The following is an 18,597-nucleotide window of genomic DNA, read 5'->3' as shown; positions in this document are numbered from 1 at the left end:
GTTCAATCTATATACAAAAAAATATTGATTAAGATAATAGATGTCAAGTGTAACAATAATTAGTAGAAAAAATATTTTCTATTAAAATTTTTCTTGTTAAAATCTTTTGAATACACTTTGAGTTGCTATTGAGTAATACCTAGTTCTAAAACTCCATAAATATCTGCGAAGGGAAAATTTACTATTTCTTGAATAAACGTACCTAATCCTTATTTAATGCCAAAGTATTTTTTTATGAAAAAAAATAAAAATTCCATTGATTTTTTCTGAGACAGAAACAAATAGGATGTCTTTACGTGTACATTGAATTGTATTTTAAAATTACTATTTATTTTATATAAATTTTTTCCAATATAATTTTATTCTGTATCAAGAACATATTTCTAATATATATATATATATATATATATATATATAGGGTGTTATAAAAGCTTCTGTAATTTACAAAATATAACCAGCTTTGGTCGGAAAATATTAAGGTTTAAAATTAAACGAAAAAACAATAGGAACATTAAGAGAACACTAAAGGGTATTTGCAAAATCCCGACAGTCTATATGAGGACTCTCGGTAAATAGGATTATGAGAATCCGAGCGACTTCCGGGATAATCTATTTGTGTGGAGATTTAGTATATAGAACTTAAAAGATTTACTTTTGGAGTGGCTTTGGATTCGAAGCAAATGTGATAAAATTTTGTCGCAATAAGTTTCCGAATTCTAATATTTTAAAATAACGACGAAAACCTGTTATGTCATTTCAAACAGAATTACGCTTTTCAAATTAAGATTTGCGGGTGTGTTGTAACGAAAGAAATATATATTAATTTTATCTAAGATTTAAGAATGTACAGATTTTAATGTGAGTAAGGTTTTCGGGTGCTACGCGATTTTTATTATTTTAAATCTACACGATCCCGACGTTTGGGTTCCTTTACAGTGATCACGGTTACGTTGTATATTTAGGTTTCTATCTAAAAACATTATTTTATTGCGTATATTTACACACATTGTTTTCGATACGTACTAGAAATTTCGTCTTTTCTGAAAAAAAAAAATCATTCCATCCAATCTCAATATTACATACGTCTATAGAAATTAAATATCAAATGGTTTTATAACAGATATTAATGCAAAATATATGATTGTGTTGGCACTATTTTTCTATGAATAAAATTTAAATTAAATCCTAAGCTAATATATTTATTATCATTTCTCTTAAATCGGTCATTTTATTTGATATAATATACATATTATCCATATTCATTATCCATATTAATCCATATTCATTTTTTTAACTTGCGTAATCATTTTCGGTAATTCAATTACACGAAGTCACAAATTCTAAACGCTTACAGTTACTTTGATGTGATCTATTCCCGAAGTTCGCTTATTATTTACAAAGATTAATTAATGTGGAATATTCATTTTAATTATCTACATTGTTCTGACAGACAGACGAAATTCACCTGATGACAAAAGGGTGCCATAGTTGATTTACATTAAATAGATACTTCAGGCGCATCGTTTGACTTTTGAAGAGGATTTGTGAATAAATCTCGTAGATTGCGTGAGACCTAACTGAAGCATCCATACATGTATATATAAATATATTATAGTAAACGAGTAAATAGTAAAGCGAGTTTAGGAAATCTGTCAAATTGCAAATACAAACATATACAAAGATTTTAAATTAGTGTAAATTAAACCTGTTTGTTTATATTTTATACATCTTATATTCCGATAACAAAACGTTATTGATAGGGACTCGGTAATGAGCAAATATTGTTGACAAAGCATTTCATGGAAAACAAATCTTTTGTTCTACCTTCAATGATCAGAAAGTTAAAATCAAAATAAACGGATAAATTAACTATCCCGTACTATTTCAAAATCCTGTTTTCTATACTAGTGTGTCACACAAGATAATAATGGTAAAAGTATAATTTATACAATTCATCCAGGTAAGTTTTATTATAGAACTAGGGATTAAACTCTCTTGTGCTCGATTGTAACCTTCTGTATTAAGTCTCATATCATATAAAAACACACGAACTTGTAAAACATGTATTATATAGTAATTTATACTCATCTATTTCCTGGTCACTGGTCAGCTTACTACATAAATAGTACTTCTTCGAAGGTTCTTACATCAGTAAAATAAATTGACCAAAAACTTAAGTTTAAGATACCTTAAGGACTTATTTTCATTCAAACTTTTTTGCAGTACTCTTTGCTGAGCACGTTTCAAATAACTGACGATTTTTTGACGGTTGGCTGTCAGTTGTTCAGACAGATGGCACACCGATATTTACGAAGATCGCTTAATTTTAATATAACATTAAATTATATTTGCTTCAATAAGGCCTAGAGATTGGAATCAAAGACTTTATTGTAGAAAACAATGGTAAGCATAAGGAACTAGTTATAACCCCTACCCGGCTTACAGAGCAGAATACTGTCTTTGGTGTAACAGAAAAAACGTTTACTGGGTTCGATAAAGATTGTAGTGAACAGTAAATGTTGGATATGGTGAATGGAGGGACACTACTCTTATTATGGGAGAAAGTAATCGGCTCCAGGGTTACAAAGACCTTGTATGTTGTCCAAAAAAATATAAAAAAATAATCTGTAAAAGATAAATGTTTACTATATATAACAAAACAATGATTTTTAGAATATTTTGCCAACAACAATTTTAAACAATGAAATTTATTCCGAGAAATCAAAATTTTAGTCCTCTAACTATAAAGTTTCCCTGAAGGTGGAATAAAACAAACAGCTAGGTTTTGTCTCAATAATTTCGGCTTTGGAAAATCCTATTTAAAACTTTTTGTTCACTTATTCTCTGTGATTAAATTAAACTCCACCCGAGTATCCTGTTTTATATGTTTAACAAAATATATATCACCAAAAAACATTATTATGTTATCTTTAACTGTTTCATCAGTAGTAAACGTGACGCTTCATTACTGTATGTTCTACAATCCAAATATTTCGTCGTCTATCAAGAATATCTTTTAGTTTACAAATGAAAATCGACTACTAGGTTTTTTGAAAAAAATATTTCATAAAATGTTTTTAGTAACTATAATTTGTTGAAATTTAATTTTCTATAACATAGAGAGTATATAAGAACTTAGAATTTCTGCACAATGCAGAAAGATGTAGTATAACAATATCTTAAGTCGATACTTATTTATATTATAATAAATTGATCTTATTTTGAACTAGTGAATGAAATGAAACGAAACCTATTTTATTTTTCAATATAGCCAATTACCAAGAATACTAACACACTTCTAACATCTATGAATGAACATCTCTAAACCTTCAAATAAAAAATCACTATTTTTACCCTCAAAATGACCGGAGACAGCCGTCTCTAACTTTCATCGCTTGAGAATTTTCTTCCTCTTAATTCCCACTTTAATTTTGGAAGTAAATAATAGTCGGACGCTGCCATGTTTGGACTGTAAGATGGATACTCAACTTCTGCGAGCAGCATCTTTCGAAACGCCTGCGATATAAATAGGGGCGTTGTCATGGAACATTAACATAACACATAACCTTTCGACAACATGCCTCTCCGTTTTTCCTTTATCTTGTCTCGTAATATATATAGTAAAGAAGCACAATATTCGGTGTTCACGACTGTATTACGTTATGGAAAATCCACCATCGAAATAGCTTGAAAATCCCAAAAGATTTTGCACATTAGTTTTTCAGTCGATTGTTGTACTTTTGCCTTTCTAGTGGGCTTTGGAACGCCATTCCATTGCCTTCTTAGAACGCTACTCCATTGACTCGCGCTTTCTTTGTGGATCATAATACAAGATTATAGTTTCATCACCAGTCGCTAGATCACATTCTTGGAATTTTCTCCACAAAGATCCAAAAATTCCGAGGCACAGCACAAACTTTCCTGTTTCTGTACCGCTGAAAGAATTTCGAAACCCATCTTGCACTCATTCTTTTCATGTCCATCGATCATACGATGAATGGTACTTTTTGAGAGCCTAGTTGGAATTTCTCTAATCTTCAAACGGTGATCACTCAGACCTCCTCTTCGATAGGAACAATCTTTTCCAGAGTGAGCATTTCCACAGTTCGACCGTCGTGGCCAATGTCTTTTACTGTTTCTTTCCCAAGACGAAACTCTTTCCCAGGTTTTCACAGCACTATAGGAAGAGGCAGACTCCTTATACACATCATACAATCGTTCTTTTATTTGGGTAAGTAATAAACCTTCGATACTCAGTTTTCGACATTTTGAAAAAATACTCGACCGTCGATATTCAAATGCCTGAAAAAATAAAACTAAGCATTTCATGTCGATGCTTCTATACGAACTATTTCAGGCCATGTCATGTCATATGAGACCGACTAGTATATATATTGTAACGTTAACGTCGAACAAAATCGACGATTTACATTAAAAAAAATGTTATACTAAGTAAAATGAAATATTTCAGCCGTTCCGCTTACTCAGAGAGTTTAATCATGAATATTCAACATTCTACAGCATTTGTTTAACGGTTTTCCAGTTTTATTGGAATAATTATATAATGTTACTTTGAAATATATTATCGTTTCCACTTGACGGCATTATTGGCTATGGAAATTTATTTTTTCAATGTGTTACTAAGAATTTTACTGAGAACACAATATAAACAGAAGCAATTATAAAAGTAATAAATCATTACACGTTAATAATTTAAAATCGAACTACAAGACTGGTTGGTTGGATTTAAGAGAAAAAGAGCCACCCGTTTGTGACAAATACATAAAACATTGTCTTTAAAATTAAAACTAAAGTCAAATAAAACGTGCTTCGACATATTCTCACCATATAACAACTTAATAAATAAGTAATTTGGAATTAAGTGAAATGGTATCTATATGAATTAAACATTAAGGGACATTACCTATTTGGTTGTTGATAATATTATAAAAATTTAATATAACCATCGTCACCCAATCCAAATTAAATGTTTAAAACATCCGATACTCCAGAGTGTTGCAAAGATAACTACTAATAAGATGGTTCTGGACGAATTCTTTTTAATCTGAAAATTGAGTAATAAAATGAATAAAACTATTGATGGGGCACAAAAGAAATATTTTTGAACATACACTTTATATCAAAATCAAATTCAATTTTATTTAGGTTAAACTATGTATATGTTATTTCATTCGTATATATTCGGTTGTACGACTCTTTCGGTGTGATTACTATTGAAGAAATACTGAGCTTTCGTCTTTTATCGTATCAAATTCTTGTGAATATGTCAAGTAACATGAATTAATGCTATTCGCGCTAAAATGGTATAACTTTCCAACACTGGTTAGTGATATGATCGCGTAATATTACTCAAAATAAAAGTTTTCTATACTATCTAAGTAAAGAGGCGTTTCAAAAACTTTGTGTTACAATGTAGGACTATTTCAAGGCTGTTGTTTATCTCCAACAATATTTAATATTGTAATTAATATTTTAGTAGATAAACTAATAAGCAACGAGAAAAAATGGAGGTATTGGTTCAAGTGCAATAATAAATACACAGAATCCATCTTAGCCTTCGCTGACGATCTCGCAATACTGACACGTAACCCCAAACACTGTCAAGTTCTATTGGATGAAGTGGATACATTCTGTGAGTGGACGGATGGATTGAGGACAAAACCAAATAAATGTCTTGGTAGGCGAAATACAAAATTATACCTCATACGATCCGGGATTATCGTTAGGCCGTCAATACGTTTCTACGGTTGCGGAAAATGCTCCTTTTAAATTTCTCAGTGGTAAGATAGATAATATAGATCGTACTCCATCCTTACAAAGAATAGTAGACAGCTTTTTGAACGTTCGTAACAAGATTAGTAACGTCAAAAAAGGTTGGATCTACGATAATTATCTAATATCAATTGTCTTTCCTCGTCTATGATTTTAATAAAATCCTTTTGTCAAAGTTAGATACACGCGTCATAAAGGTGTTGAAATAACCACAAACCAGCAATCAATAGGTTTTGTGAGAAAAGGCACTAGGGCTACAAAGTCTACGACTATAATAATGGATACGTATGAGAAGCAATATAAAATCCCAGAGGACATTTGCGCGACGGCGTCCAGACCGGACATATTTTCATATTCGCGAATTTCAAGGGTCGTTGTCATTATAGAGCTCAAGGTTCCTTGGGTAACCAACATCCCCAAAGACCATGTCATCAAGGTCAACAAGTATTACGAGCTCACTAACGAACTATCACTATAAGTAAAGTTGTTCTGCATTTGTGTTTATACTATTCATAATTGTATCGTATGCTAGTGTTTGTTCTATAGTTAAACTGTCTTTATGTTTGTTAAAGAATATCTCTAGAAAATGTACATTTCCTCCCACTGGGGGTTTAATTTTCAAAAATCCTCTCTTAATGCTTACTTACTTCACTGGTTGAACCTACACACATAAATTTTGAGAAAATCTATTAAGAAATAAAAAAAAAACAATTTACACCCCTTTCCTCGCCCTTAAAGACATTTTTAAAAATTCTCTCTAAATGCTCGCTTGCTTCACTGGTAGAACCTACATATGAAGTTTTAAGTGAATCCATTAAGAAATAAACTAATTCAATTTAACCCCCTTTTCTACCCCTTGGGAGGCATTACCAAATATTCTGCCTACTCCCGCTAAAAACATACATATCAAATTTCAGCTCTCTCCGCCCAGTAGTTTCGTCTGTGCTTTGTATGTCAGTCAGTCAGTCAGTCGCTCAGTCACGGAAGAGTTTTATATAGATACGTTAGATAATTAAAATACCATTCATTTATAAATGTTGAAACCCTAAGCGTTATTGACATCCGTTTTTGGAACATTTATTTATAATATTTACTGTAACATTCTGGAAGCATGTCAATATAACACTTTTATTGCTTAAACAAAGGTGGTGCTGTTTTACGCTTATAAATAATAAAGTAATATCTGAAAAAGTTGAATTAATTTATTTCTAGAACTGCTTTTTGTCAACAACTTTTGTAATAACCCAATCGAGTTCCGAGCATTACAGATTTTCCCAACAATAATAGCCCAGCCATGCTTAAACGAATGGTTAATAAAATATATATATACAATTTTATTAAGGATTTATTGTAACCAATCAGAAATTAGAAATTAATTTCCACTTGATCTATTGATGTTATAAGCAGTGAACCAGTGGTCCGTAAATTTGTACTTACCATAAAAATGAATAACGATTACCTAAAGATTCTAACGGTGTAGTGATGCTGAAAAAAACAAATTTACTTAATGAATAATATATATATCTTCCAATTCTTAAAAATATATGTTCATATAGAAAAACAATAAACGTTCGTGTAAATGTAACGATAAAATGATGCACATCACATATGCACAGAGACCTTCCATGAATATTTAAAGCCCTACAAGCTTTATTTGGGACCAGTTTCCGACCTTCACGGTGGTACTGACTTCATTATCCGTCACTCAACACTAATTACAAAGGCATTTTATATTTACTTTATTCATAAGAATTCATACTTAATCAGTTGTATGTTGGTTTTAAGTAGAAAACTAATAAGTTTAGAAAAAAAGGAGCAATACATTATAAAAATACAAAAGGTTCTTTGTTAATATAACTGATATGTAAGTTTAGACTTATGAACACAGGGACACTCATTAATAATATATTATGAAGTCACGTAGCTCTTAGGACTGGTAGCAAAAAACATGGTATTTAAGTTTCTACTGCCGTAATATGTGGACTATAGTATGGGACAATATTTTACATTAATAACTGACAATATGCAAGTATAAAAAACATTTCTGTTCGTTGAGATGCTTAACTCCCTACATTTTATACTCTCTTTCTTACCTATATTTTTTCCTTTTATATTGATCTACTTAATTCTTACTTCATTTGAACAATGGATGTTTACTCAGAGACATATTATTTTCCCTGAGTTTGTTTAAGTAATTAATTGCCAATTGTGGATAGATGTATAATGTCGTATTTGGTTAACAACAAAGAAAGGAAATTCGTATTGATCATAATGTTTGTTATTACTCACAGTCAAGGTTTTTGAGCGCTTTGTGCCTTTATCGTTATTTTCTTTTGTTATATAGGTAAGGTTATACATTTATATAGTTGTTATAAATTTTAAGAATTTCGTTTCCTATGAGTATGTTCTTGAATTCTTTGTTCGTTCCTAAATCATTACAAGCCTTAAGATACAATTCTATTTATACAAATAAAACAGATGTAACAACGTAATTATTACTTTTTTCAAAATTAGAATATTTTTAAAGAAATAAACATTAACGTTACGTTAAGGTGTCCGTTGAAAGTTAACCCCAGGAACCAAACAGTTAAGTTTGATTATAATTAGTAAGACTTAAAGAGATTAGCGATCCTTAGTGTGAGAAGAAAAATTTTCAAACAATTTTACTACGTCACTTTTGTTGTGGGTATATGAGACAATACTATCATATTATTAAGTTGATGTACCTCTTATAAGATATATTCAATAAATTAATACTTTTTTGTTCTTCTTACTGAGTGTCTTTAGTTCAGAACTATACTATCAAGCAGAATCCATTAAAGAGTCATAGTATTTTGTTTGCTAAATAACAATCATTAATCAGAAAACAAAGTATGTTTTACATTAAAGGAGAAATAAGTTTTTTTTACAAATAAGAGAAAAGCAGCTCTTAAAAAGCTTTCACAGTATTTAAGTCCATAAATCTCTTATAAAATTTATATTTCGAATCTTAATATTTAGAAAGGTTTGTAATATTATTTGGAGCCTTCATTTTGGAGCTTTCATTTACAACGTAACTACTGACCAGTAATTAAAAAATTTAAATTCATTAATCCCTTCGTTTCCAGGTTGCTAAAATTAAATTAATACAACAATATAAGTGTCTAAATTAGAAAAAAAAGTCCCTTTGAGTTAATGTCTGAATAACATTCTTCATAAAATCAGGACAAAAAAGAAATATTTATTTTTAACGAATCTGAATTGTGTCATATCACGAATCAGAATTGCGCTGCAGATATTATCCAAAAATTAAAAAAAAAAAACTATCTTTTGATCGAATTATTCATAAATTTAATGATGAAAACAAATAGTCAGTTTAGAAGTTCTTTGGGCTACGAAATGATTACGTTGAAGAATTATAGTGAAGAAGAAATAAAACTTGTATATTCATTAAGCTGAAACGTACAAATAATGAAAAATGGCGTCATGAAACATATTTATGAAAACCCAAGAGAATTCATTAATAATGTTATGGACGTGGATTAATTAATTAAGATAAATAACTTAACTTTCATTTCAAGTATAATATCTTTGATACTATTATTTTGTTTTAGATTTATGTATGTATTTTTTAAAATAAACTATATTCTGAAGTGTTATACTTATTGTGAAAATATGCGGCTTGGCGTATTTCAAGGGAAATAATATTTTTTTTTTTGTGTAAAATATTAATTTTAATATAAACTTATACCCACGGAATCTGTTTACTGACACACAATCATTTTAGTTTACAATGTACAAAATTAACAATCTATCGCTCTCGTAATTTGAAAGTTTATACAATTTTATATATAAGTATCTAATGTATGTTACAAAACAAGTTATTACCAATAATAATTTAATAGTTCTTAATTATAATATATTTTTTCTCTGTATAAACAACTTTGTCTTTTTAAAAGATCGGCTCTTGTATAATTACGTTATATTTTAAGTATAGCTTTCCCAGCACTTATCTCTAAACCTCTAAAGATTAAATGACTTAAGGCTTTTAGGCAATTTCCCTCGATAATAGATGAAATAGCGCAATATATTTGAGAAGCAAATTTTTTGGGATTTTTTTTTTAATTATTATAACGGTAACGAAATTGACCTTTATTTAAATTCCTTACAAAAATATATGATTCAGGTTAAAGCCGATAGTTATACCACGTAAAAGATAAAATATAAAAATTGAGGGGTGCTTCCTAATGTTTCTGAAACCTCTTATAAGCCAATTTGTGCTATAACATCATAATATTATAATTTTACATACTTTTGCAACATTTTAAAATCGACAGCAAATAAATCGTTTTTAAAAGCTTATATTAAAGCAATAAGAGGGTTTCCACATGAGTACTAACAGTATAAAGGAATTTTACATTTGTAGCCGAGTGGGTACCCAAGTAGCTGTCTAGTCACTAAAGCAATAGCTTTCAGTATATCTTTTTGTGTTGGGAAACAACTTTATTCTATTTTCAAATTTTTGTTTATAACAGAACTTAATGTGTAAAAGTGGTTGCAACTATAGCCGTAACATTTTGATGGATTCAATATCGTTGAATTATTTGCAACATTACTTATATATGATCGACTTAACTTTTAAATTATTATGTTAATATACATCCTCGTTTAATTTTTCTGTCTAGGTTTGAACCCTTGAACCATCGTAGAGAATTTAACATTGCAAGTAGTAAAACTACTTGAACAAGGCATTGGTTATAAAAATAGATCAAAAAATATTTTAACCTAAAATAGTTAACTTAATTTTCATGACGGTGTATCTTAATTAACATCAATTATTCTTTATATTTTTTTTTAGTGATTTTGAGTAATTTTCGTTTCTATATTTTAAAATATAGACCAGCCTGATCAAGCTTACATATGCAGAGATAGTTCCCTGTCATGAATATTCCACGTTCGTTGAGATTTATTGGGGCCGGGTTTTCCTCTTGCCGTAGATTTATGTCCTGTTTGAATTAGATTTGTGATATCCTTGTTTCAGTTTAATGGCAGGAACGGGGATAATATATAAAGATTGTAAAACAAGGTCCGTTTTCGATAAATATATATAGAGATCGGTTTATCTAACATACTTTATTAAAATTAAAACAAAATATTGTATTAACAATCTTTTAAAAAATTATAAAAAGTTTAAATTATCTTTTGTTTTCTAAACATTCTATGACTATTTGATTAAGCAAGTAAAGAACAAACTTGAGCTTAAATAGAAGTACTTTATTTTACATGGATAATAAGGAAATAGGATTTTAATTATAAGTGTTAGAAACCTTATGAAGCATATTAAAACTACCACAAAAATAGTAAATTCATTTACACGAAACTATTATTTCTCGGATAAACTACGCGTGATTTATTTTTGTAAAAAACTACATACTCCCGACGTTTCGGTTACTTTTCAGCAACCGTGATCACGAGCAGGCGAGATAACGGTTTATAGGGCTGAATTTGCGAAACCTGCGGTCACACCATCAACATTGCTGATCCTACCCGAATAATATACCCTCGTGGAGCTGCTGTAACAAATGTTTTTTAAACTCTTACAAAAAAATATAAAATAAGGCTACGTCATTGATTTTTTACGTAATAGTGTCCATCAAATTTAAATTATCCTCCAACATATGCTGTTCCCAAAGTCTGATTCGCGATTCTTTGAACGATAAAAGTGGAATTGAAGACCCTGGCAGACCCTGGCAGACCCTGGCTAATGCTGGGATAATTGCCAGGATGAAGAAGAAGAAGAAAAGTGGAATTGAACTCAGACGAAGTTTATATAGAGAAGAATCGCATGAAGTATTTTTATTTTAAAACGCATATGAATACATTTTATTAATTAAACAAAAACACATCACTCCCGAGCTTTGACGTCAAGGTATATCATAGCCATGAAGATGCCTCAATTGTGTATTGTCACAAAAGTCAATGAAGCCTTTCTATTAAACTATTAAACTAATATAACCTAACATATACCTCAGCGATGTCTAGGCATACAAAAGCAGAAAGTCAAAACGAACAGAACCAATTTGATTATCACTGTAACACAATATTTATGCACATCTCATTTGATAAGACATAACCGCTGTTATCAGTCCTTAACATTGTTGACGGGTATTGAGAGTCTTCCACTAACCTATTATTATACTTTAGAAATACATGATACATTGTTTAGCGAATTACAAACTAAGTCAATTTTATTTACTCATTTATAAACGCGTCTGAATAATGTATACTATTGACAAATTAATGTGTATGTAAAAAAATATATCAAGTTATTAAATATATTTGTATCATTTTTATTTTATATGAGATGTCTACTGTGCTGTTTTCGTCTCGTCAATTTTGTCGAATCTACATATTAATTATTTTTAAAGACATTAAAATTGTAAGCAACAAAACTGGTAACATACATTTGAAAATATAAATTTTATACCTAGTATATCAGTGATATATCCCAATAGGCGAATCAAACATATTTTATTTTCAAAATATTAAATGTCCTTCGATTTAGTTCCTTAAACGTTTTATATAAAATATATGTAGTATTTTTTTTATTTATCATATATTCCATTGCGATTAAAGTTTATTTAAAGATTTTTAGGACTTAACAACAAACACAAAACAGGCCATCTCGAAGCGTAACCAAATGTTTGCTCCGGCCCCGCCGGCTTCACAAGAGGCATGCTGTTTGAACGCTGTGATAAATTAGTTTGCCAAATTTTGTAGAAATTTGGTAAGGAATTACTTCATATTTTATATTTCATAAGTAGATAGTTTCAAAGTTTTTTGGAAGTAGGAGTAATATAAGGTCTGTCACAAACGTCCCTCCATAAGGATTAAATCCTTTAAAAAATCTGTACATATAATGTATGTGCATATATACAATGATTTTTATCAATTTTAAGACAAACTAAATATCATCTTAGGAGTAACACATCATAATTTATAGTTTTGTTTTCACATCATTGTTCACTGGAAGCTAAGAAACATTCTTTCGGGGAATCACACAGCATCATGAATTCGCAAGCTCAGGGAATCCCTTGTCACTGTATAAATATGAAGTTTTGCATCGTCTTGTATTAATCACTCTTGAAACTTCAACCGCATCGGTTGTAAACTGGTCTTCAAACTTATAATAGATTTAATAAAAATATGTGAGTTGTTAAATACAATAATAAGGAAAGACAGCGTTTTTTGTTAAGGTTTTAGTTATTATACATCTTATATTTTATATATTGTTTCAGATAAAAATGTATTTCCTGTATATTTTATTTGGCGTCATCTTCTCAGCGTCCGCTCAGGAGTTTGTTGAACCGGCGTTTGTTGTCGAACCGTAAGTCTTATAATTGATCAATATTAATCTTAAACTCATCGCGTGCCTCTATGAATTCTAATACGATGTATTAAAGTTCAATTTATTATTGACTCTTTTTGTTTATGTTCTAGTTATCCTGAATGGTACGTGGGTCTACGGGTTCGTCGTGACGTCACTTTTGATAAACAGATCGGTGACGGAAAGGTGTTCGGAACACTCGGACAAAACGATAAGGGACTGTTTGTATGTAACAATATTAAGTATTATATAATAATAAACTATAGAGCTATTCTTTAAACTTTATAGAGGGCGCTTTGTAGAGCAGTGATAATCAATGTGCATATATATTTATAATGTAGGGTAAAGGTGGCTATGAGCATCAGATTTTCAATGATCACCGCGGAACTCTAAACGCTCAGGCGTACGGAACCCGCGTCCTTGGACCAGCCGGGGACTCATCGCACCTCGGAGGAGCACTCAACTGGAAGAACCCTAATGCAGCCGCCTCCTTTGACATCAGTAAACAGATACACGGTGGCACTTCAGTGAGTACATCTACATTTAACAAGACAATTTATATTTTAACAGTTCTTGGTGTAGTAATATTGTATAACACTAAATACATAATTCCAGTATCAAGCAGCAGCTGGTGGGAGATGGCCGGTCGGTAAGAATGGTGACTTCTCCCTCCAGGGAACGTACGGTAAACAGCCCGGCATGAGCAGAGAATACGGCGGTCTGGGTAGCTTTAACTACAGGTGGTGATGCTGTTGACTGTTGACTGATAAGAATATTTGTACATATATTAATTAATAATAAATTATTCACTAGAAACTAAACTGTATGTCTTTTATTCCTGTGATATTTATTGTAAATGTATCTTATTGCTACGGTGCAATCTGGTGCCATATTGTTTAAACCGAAATTATTTAATTATTAACAACATTGCTCGCTTTAACAATCTTGATAATTAGTTCATAGTTCTTAAGATAAATGATAAATGATGAATAATGATTTAAGCCACAGAGAAACCGATGCAGCACATGAGTCAGAGAGAGACGGCGACACTTAAAGGTAAGCGACGTATAGTAGTAAGTGCGCAAAATTAACAGTTAAAAATTCAAACAAGTGGCAGGTCGGACTCGCCCATGAACGGTTCCGTAGCAGCAAGTAGATGACATAATATAAAAGTTATTGTAGTGCGTTGTAAGTTTGGTCGATGTTTTATAAAAAAAAAATAACTTGGTTTGTATGAACGACAAAGTTGTGTATGCGTTTTTTGAAAATGTATTATTTCTTAAAAACTAATAATGATATCTCTGTCAGACCAATTTTCGTTGACAGTTTCCATTGAAATCTACAGATTATATTTTTTTAGTTTTCTCACTCTCTTATTTTAAAAGTTAGAGTGGAGGAGACTCATTTTTTCAGTTTGGAAGCGTCTATCTTTCAAATAATTGATTTTAATAAAAAATGGTTTTAGAAACCTTAAATTCTTTTTAAAAGTCCTATCCATAGACACCCATCACATACAGATTAGCTGAAAAAATTTTTTTTGAATCAGTTTCATGTATGGAGTGAGCCCCTTTTATTTTTAAATTTATTAATTTTTATTCAAAACTCGAATAGCGGTTACCAGAATACATCAACCTACAAAGTTTCAACTATGTACATAAACTCAACAGTTTCGGAAATAAATGGCCGTGACATACGGACGGACGGACGGACAGACAGACATGACGAATCTATAAGGGTTCCCTTTTTTTGCCATTTGGCTACGGAACCCTAAAAACAAATATATATTTATGTAAATTTTTTAAATATATTTTACATGGGTGAATGTTTCGAAGTTTGAGATTTTTCGAACCTTTAAAAATTAATATCTTTGAAAATATTTACTTTATCGTAAAAAGTCATAGGAACTTTTTTATTAGTATTTCAATAAAGTATACAAAAAAATGTCCTGTTTGATTAATAACAATTTCTTGCAATTGTTTAAATAATTTCGGTTCAAACAATATGGCACCAGGTTACCCCATGGCAACATGGATTTATATCATCAGTAGGGCAATTTGACGAGAATCGCATAAAAAAAATGAGGTTAAATAATTTTCGGCATTCAAACGCCGATTCCTTCTTGACTATTACTATTCAATACGAATAGCATATTTCTCGTTGCTAGATGAAGAGCAATTATTCAATCATATTCAACTTTGATTGCAGGAAATTATCATCATTTAGAATGTCAAGTGTACTGTTTTAAGAAACAACATATAAAAATTTAAACGAATACTCATCAACTGCATCAACTTGTAATAAATGTAACTTGTGATTGATAATTTAAAAACTATCCAGGAGACATCTCGTCTGCGTGTGATCACGGTTGCTGAAAAGTGATCGAAACATCGGTAGTACGTAGTTTTTTACAAAATAAATCACGCATAGTTTATCCGAAAAATATTAGTTTCATTTAAATGAATAAAACTCGCGAAAATCTTAGATGTCATTAGTTTCATTTAAATATCCAGGAGAAATTTAAGTATTTCTTGTATTGTCTCATATTGTATTAATATGAGACACTTAATACAAGAAGTTAATTTATATTCACATTAGAACAATGCGTGTTGTTTATTATAAAAAGTATTGAAATATCTCGTCTCATATATTAAGATTTTGAATGTTTTTATAATTTGATTTAGAAAATAATATTTGCAATTAACACCAATGAACCCGCCTCCAACGTAGAAATTAAACAATATAAATAACTAGTCACTTTATAATTTAAATTGCTTTCAAACTAAACTTTACGAAGCGTCTAGACTCTAGAGACTAAAGTTACTCGGAAAAATGAAATAACAGCATCCGATCTGTGTAACTTTACAACAAATTGAAAATTGCTTCCAAACTCGACCTTTATAATATTAAAGGCGTTGCAACTGCTTGATGATTGAATCGATTAAATAAAAATAAATTAAAACATGAACTGGTTTATAGTGGATATAATATAGCAATAACAAATATGACAAATGAATAAGTACGGGGAAACAAGATGAAATTTACTGTAACCTAACCGAAATGTCAGGTAGAAAATAATTTATAATAAAATACGCATAGTATATGCGATATTATTAGTTTTATTTTTGTGTGTTTGCGAAAATTTTATGTATCTAACTTATTTATATTTCAAAATGTAATAAATTTTAATGGATTTGATTTTTTATGTACTCCCTACTTACCAAGTTCGAAAGTTAAGCTCGAAAAATATAAAGAAAGCAAAGACATTAAGTTCAACTTGCTGTTGTTCTTATTACCGGTTCTTTTAAAGTAATTCACTTGAATCTTTTTCACTTATTTTTATAATGTCGTTTAAAATATTATAATATATAGTTAAAAGTTTGATATGGCCGTTGATAATAGGAAAAATGTGTAACACTTGTATCTCCAATGCCGACAATAATTCATTTCAAGAAACTTTCATCATTGCCTCAAATAAGTATGGATAAATAAAAGACGTACAGTGAAATTTCTAGTGAATAATTTATTATTAACTAATATATTTACAAATATTCTTATCAGTCAACAGTCAACAGCATCACCACCTGTAGTTAAAGCTACCCAGACCGCCGTATTCTCTGCGCAAGCCGGGCTGTTTACCGTACGTTCCCTGGAGGGAGAAGTCACCATTCTTACCGACCGGCCATCTCCCACCAGCTGCTGCTTGATACTGGAATTATGTATTTAGTGTTATACAATATTACTACACCAAGAACTGTAAAAATATAAATTTTCTTGTTAAATGTAGATGTACTCACTGAAGTGCCACCATGTATCTGTTTGCTGATGTCAAAGGAGGCGGCTGCGTTAGGGTTCTTCCAGTTGAGTGCTCCTCCGAGGTGCGAGGAGTCCCCGGCCGGTCCAAGGACGCGGGTTCCGTACGCCTGAGCGTTTAGTGTTCCGCGGTGATCATTGAAGATCTGATGCTCATAGCCACCTTTACCCTACATTATAAATATCAACTATTAAATATCACTGCTCTATGGATCGCCCTCTATAAAGTTTTAATAGCAGATATTTTGTTATTATATAATAATATTGTTACTTACAAACAGTCCCTTATCGTTTTGTCCGAGTGTCCCGAACACCTTTCCGTCACCGATCTGTTTATCAAAAGTGACGTCACGACGAACTCGTTGACCCACGTACCATTCGGGATAACTAGAACATAAACGAAAGAGTCAGAAATAAATTGAATTTTATTGCATTGTAATAGAGTTCATTACGACAAATGAGTTCAAGTTTAATATTGAATAATTATAAGACTTACGGTTCGACAACAAACGCCGGTTCAACAAACTCCTGAGCTGACGTTGAGAAGATGACGGCAAATAAAATATACAGGAAATACATTTTAATCTGAAACAATATATAAAATATAAGATGTATAATAACTAAAACCTTAACAAAAAACGCTGTCTTTCCTTATTATTATATCTAACAACTTACATAGTTTTATTAAATCTGTTATAAGTTTGAAGACCAGCTTACAACCGATGCGGTTGAAGTTTCAAGAGTGATTAATACAAGACGATGCAAAACTTCATATTTATACAGTGACAAGGGATTCCCTGAGCTTGCGAATTCACGACGACGTGTGATTCCCCTAAAGAATGTTTCTTGGTTTTCACTGAATAATAATATCAAGAGTCGAGACTGATATGAAATTAGTACAATAAACTTTGACACTTATATTAAAAAGATTAAATATTTTAAATTCTGAAAAAATGTATACAGAATTGGGCTCTAAAAAATCTTATTTTAAATCTTATTTTTTCTTATTCTTATAAACAACAAAAAATAAACTCAAACTGTCGTCCAAACAGAATGGAGTTTGGTAAGTTGGTGATGCCGGAGCAAACATTTGTACGAGCTAGCTCCAGCAGGTGGCCTGTGTTGTGTTTATTTTTTCACGCTAAAAAAATTTTAATACATAAATATTTTTAAATAAATAAATATTATCAATATGAGAGTGAAATAAAATAACTTAAGAAGATAACATGTTTTATATTATAATATGTAACTTAAATACAGAGGTTTCTTCTTTCGAATATAAAAGCACTCAAACTGAACATTTTTGAATTTATATAGTCAATAGGCTTACATGTCCAAGGGTAATTAAAATTTCGGTATAGAATCCATAAAATAATTAAAATTCTTACAGAATACGTATTCATTACAGAAGCAGTTGAAGTAGAAAATAAAAAATAAAAAAAAAACTCTTCGTCACTATCTCACTCACTTGCAATATAAGTGTATAAGTTCAACACATCATATTATTACAATATTAAATCATTTATTATTATCCTTAACCATTGCTTACAATTTAATCCCATCATTAACTTCGTTGTTCTGGAAGCGTATTGTCCATGAAATATTAAACTAATAAACTCAATTAAACT

General features: G+C 30.5%; 2 protein-coding genes across 2 annotated transcripts; one reads left to right on the top strand and one right to left on the bottom strand.

The window, feature by feature from the left end:
* The first annotated feature begins 12,904 nt into the window (after positions 1–12,904).
* Positions 12,905–13,980, top strand: LOC116773395 (gloverin-like). The gene is made up of 5 exons (XM_061528703.1): positions 12,905–12,980; positions 13,071–13,159; positions 13,273–13,384; positions 13,501–13,686; positions 13,775–13,980. Exons 2-5 carry the CDS (start codon positions 13,077–13,079, stop codon positions 13,904–13,906), a joined length of 513 nt encoding a protein of 170 aa, XP_061384687.1. The 5' UTR covers positions 12,905–12,980; positions 13,071–13,076; the 3' UTR covers positions 13,907–13,980.
* A 2,679-nt stretch (positions 13,981–16,659) lies between these two features.
* On the bottom strand, positions 16,660–17,776 carry LOC116773396 (gloverin-like). The gene is made up of 5 exons (XM_061528699.1): positions 17,645–17,776; positions 17,466–17,554; positions 17,245–17,356; positions 16,954–17,139; positions 16,660–16,865 (listed from the first exon to the last, which is right to left on the bottom strand). Exons 2-5 carry the CDS (start codon positions 17,546–17,548, stop codon positions 16,734–16,736), a joined length of 513 nt encoding a protein of 170 aa, XP_061384683.1. The 5' UTR covers positions 17,549–17,554; positions 17,645–17,776; the 3' UTR covers positions 16,660–16,733.
* Positions 17,777–18,597: the final 821 nt, after the last annotated feature.

Source organism: Danaus plexippus, assembly GCF_018135715.1.
Source record: "Danaus plexippus chromosome 22 unlocalized genomic scaffold, MEX_DaPlex mxdp_27, whole genome shotgun sequence".
NCBI classification, from domain to species: domain Eukaryota; kingdom Metazoa; phylum Arthropoda; class Insecta; order Lepidoptera; family Nymphalidae; genus Danaus; species Danaus plexippus.
This window is presented reverse-complemented; position numbering and strand designations above follow the sequence as displayed.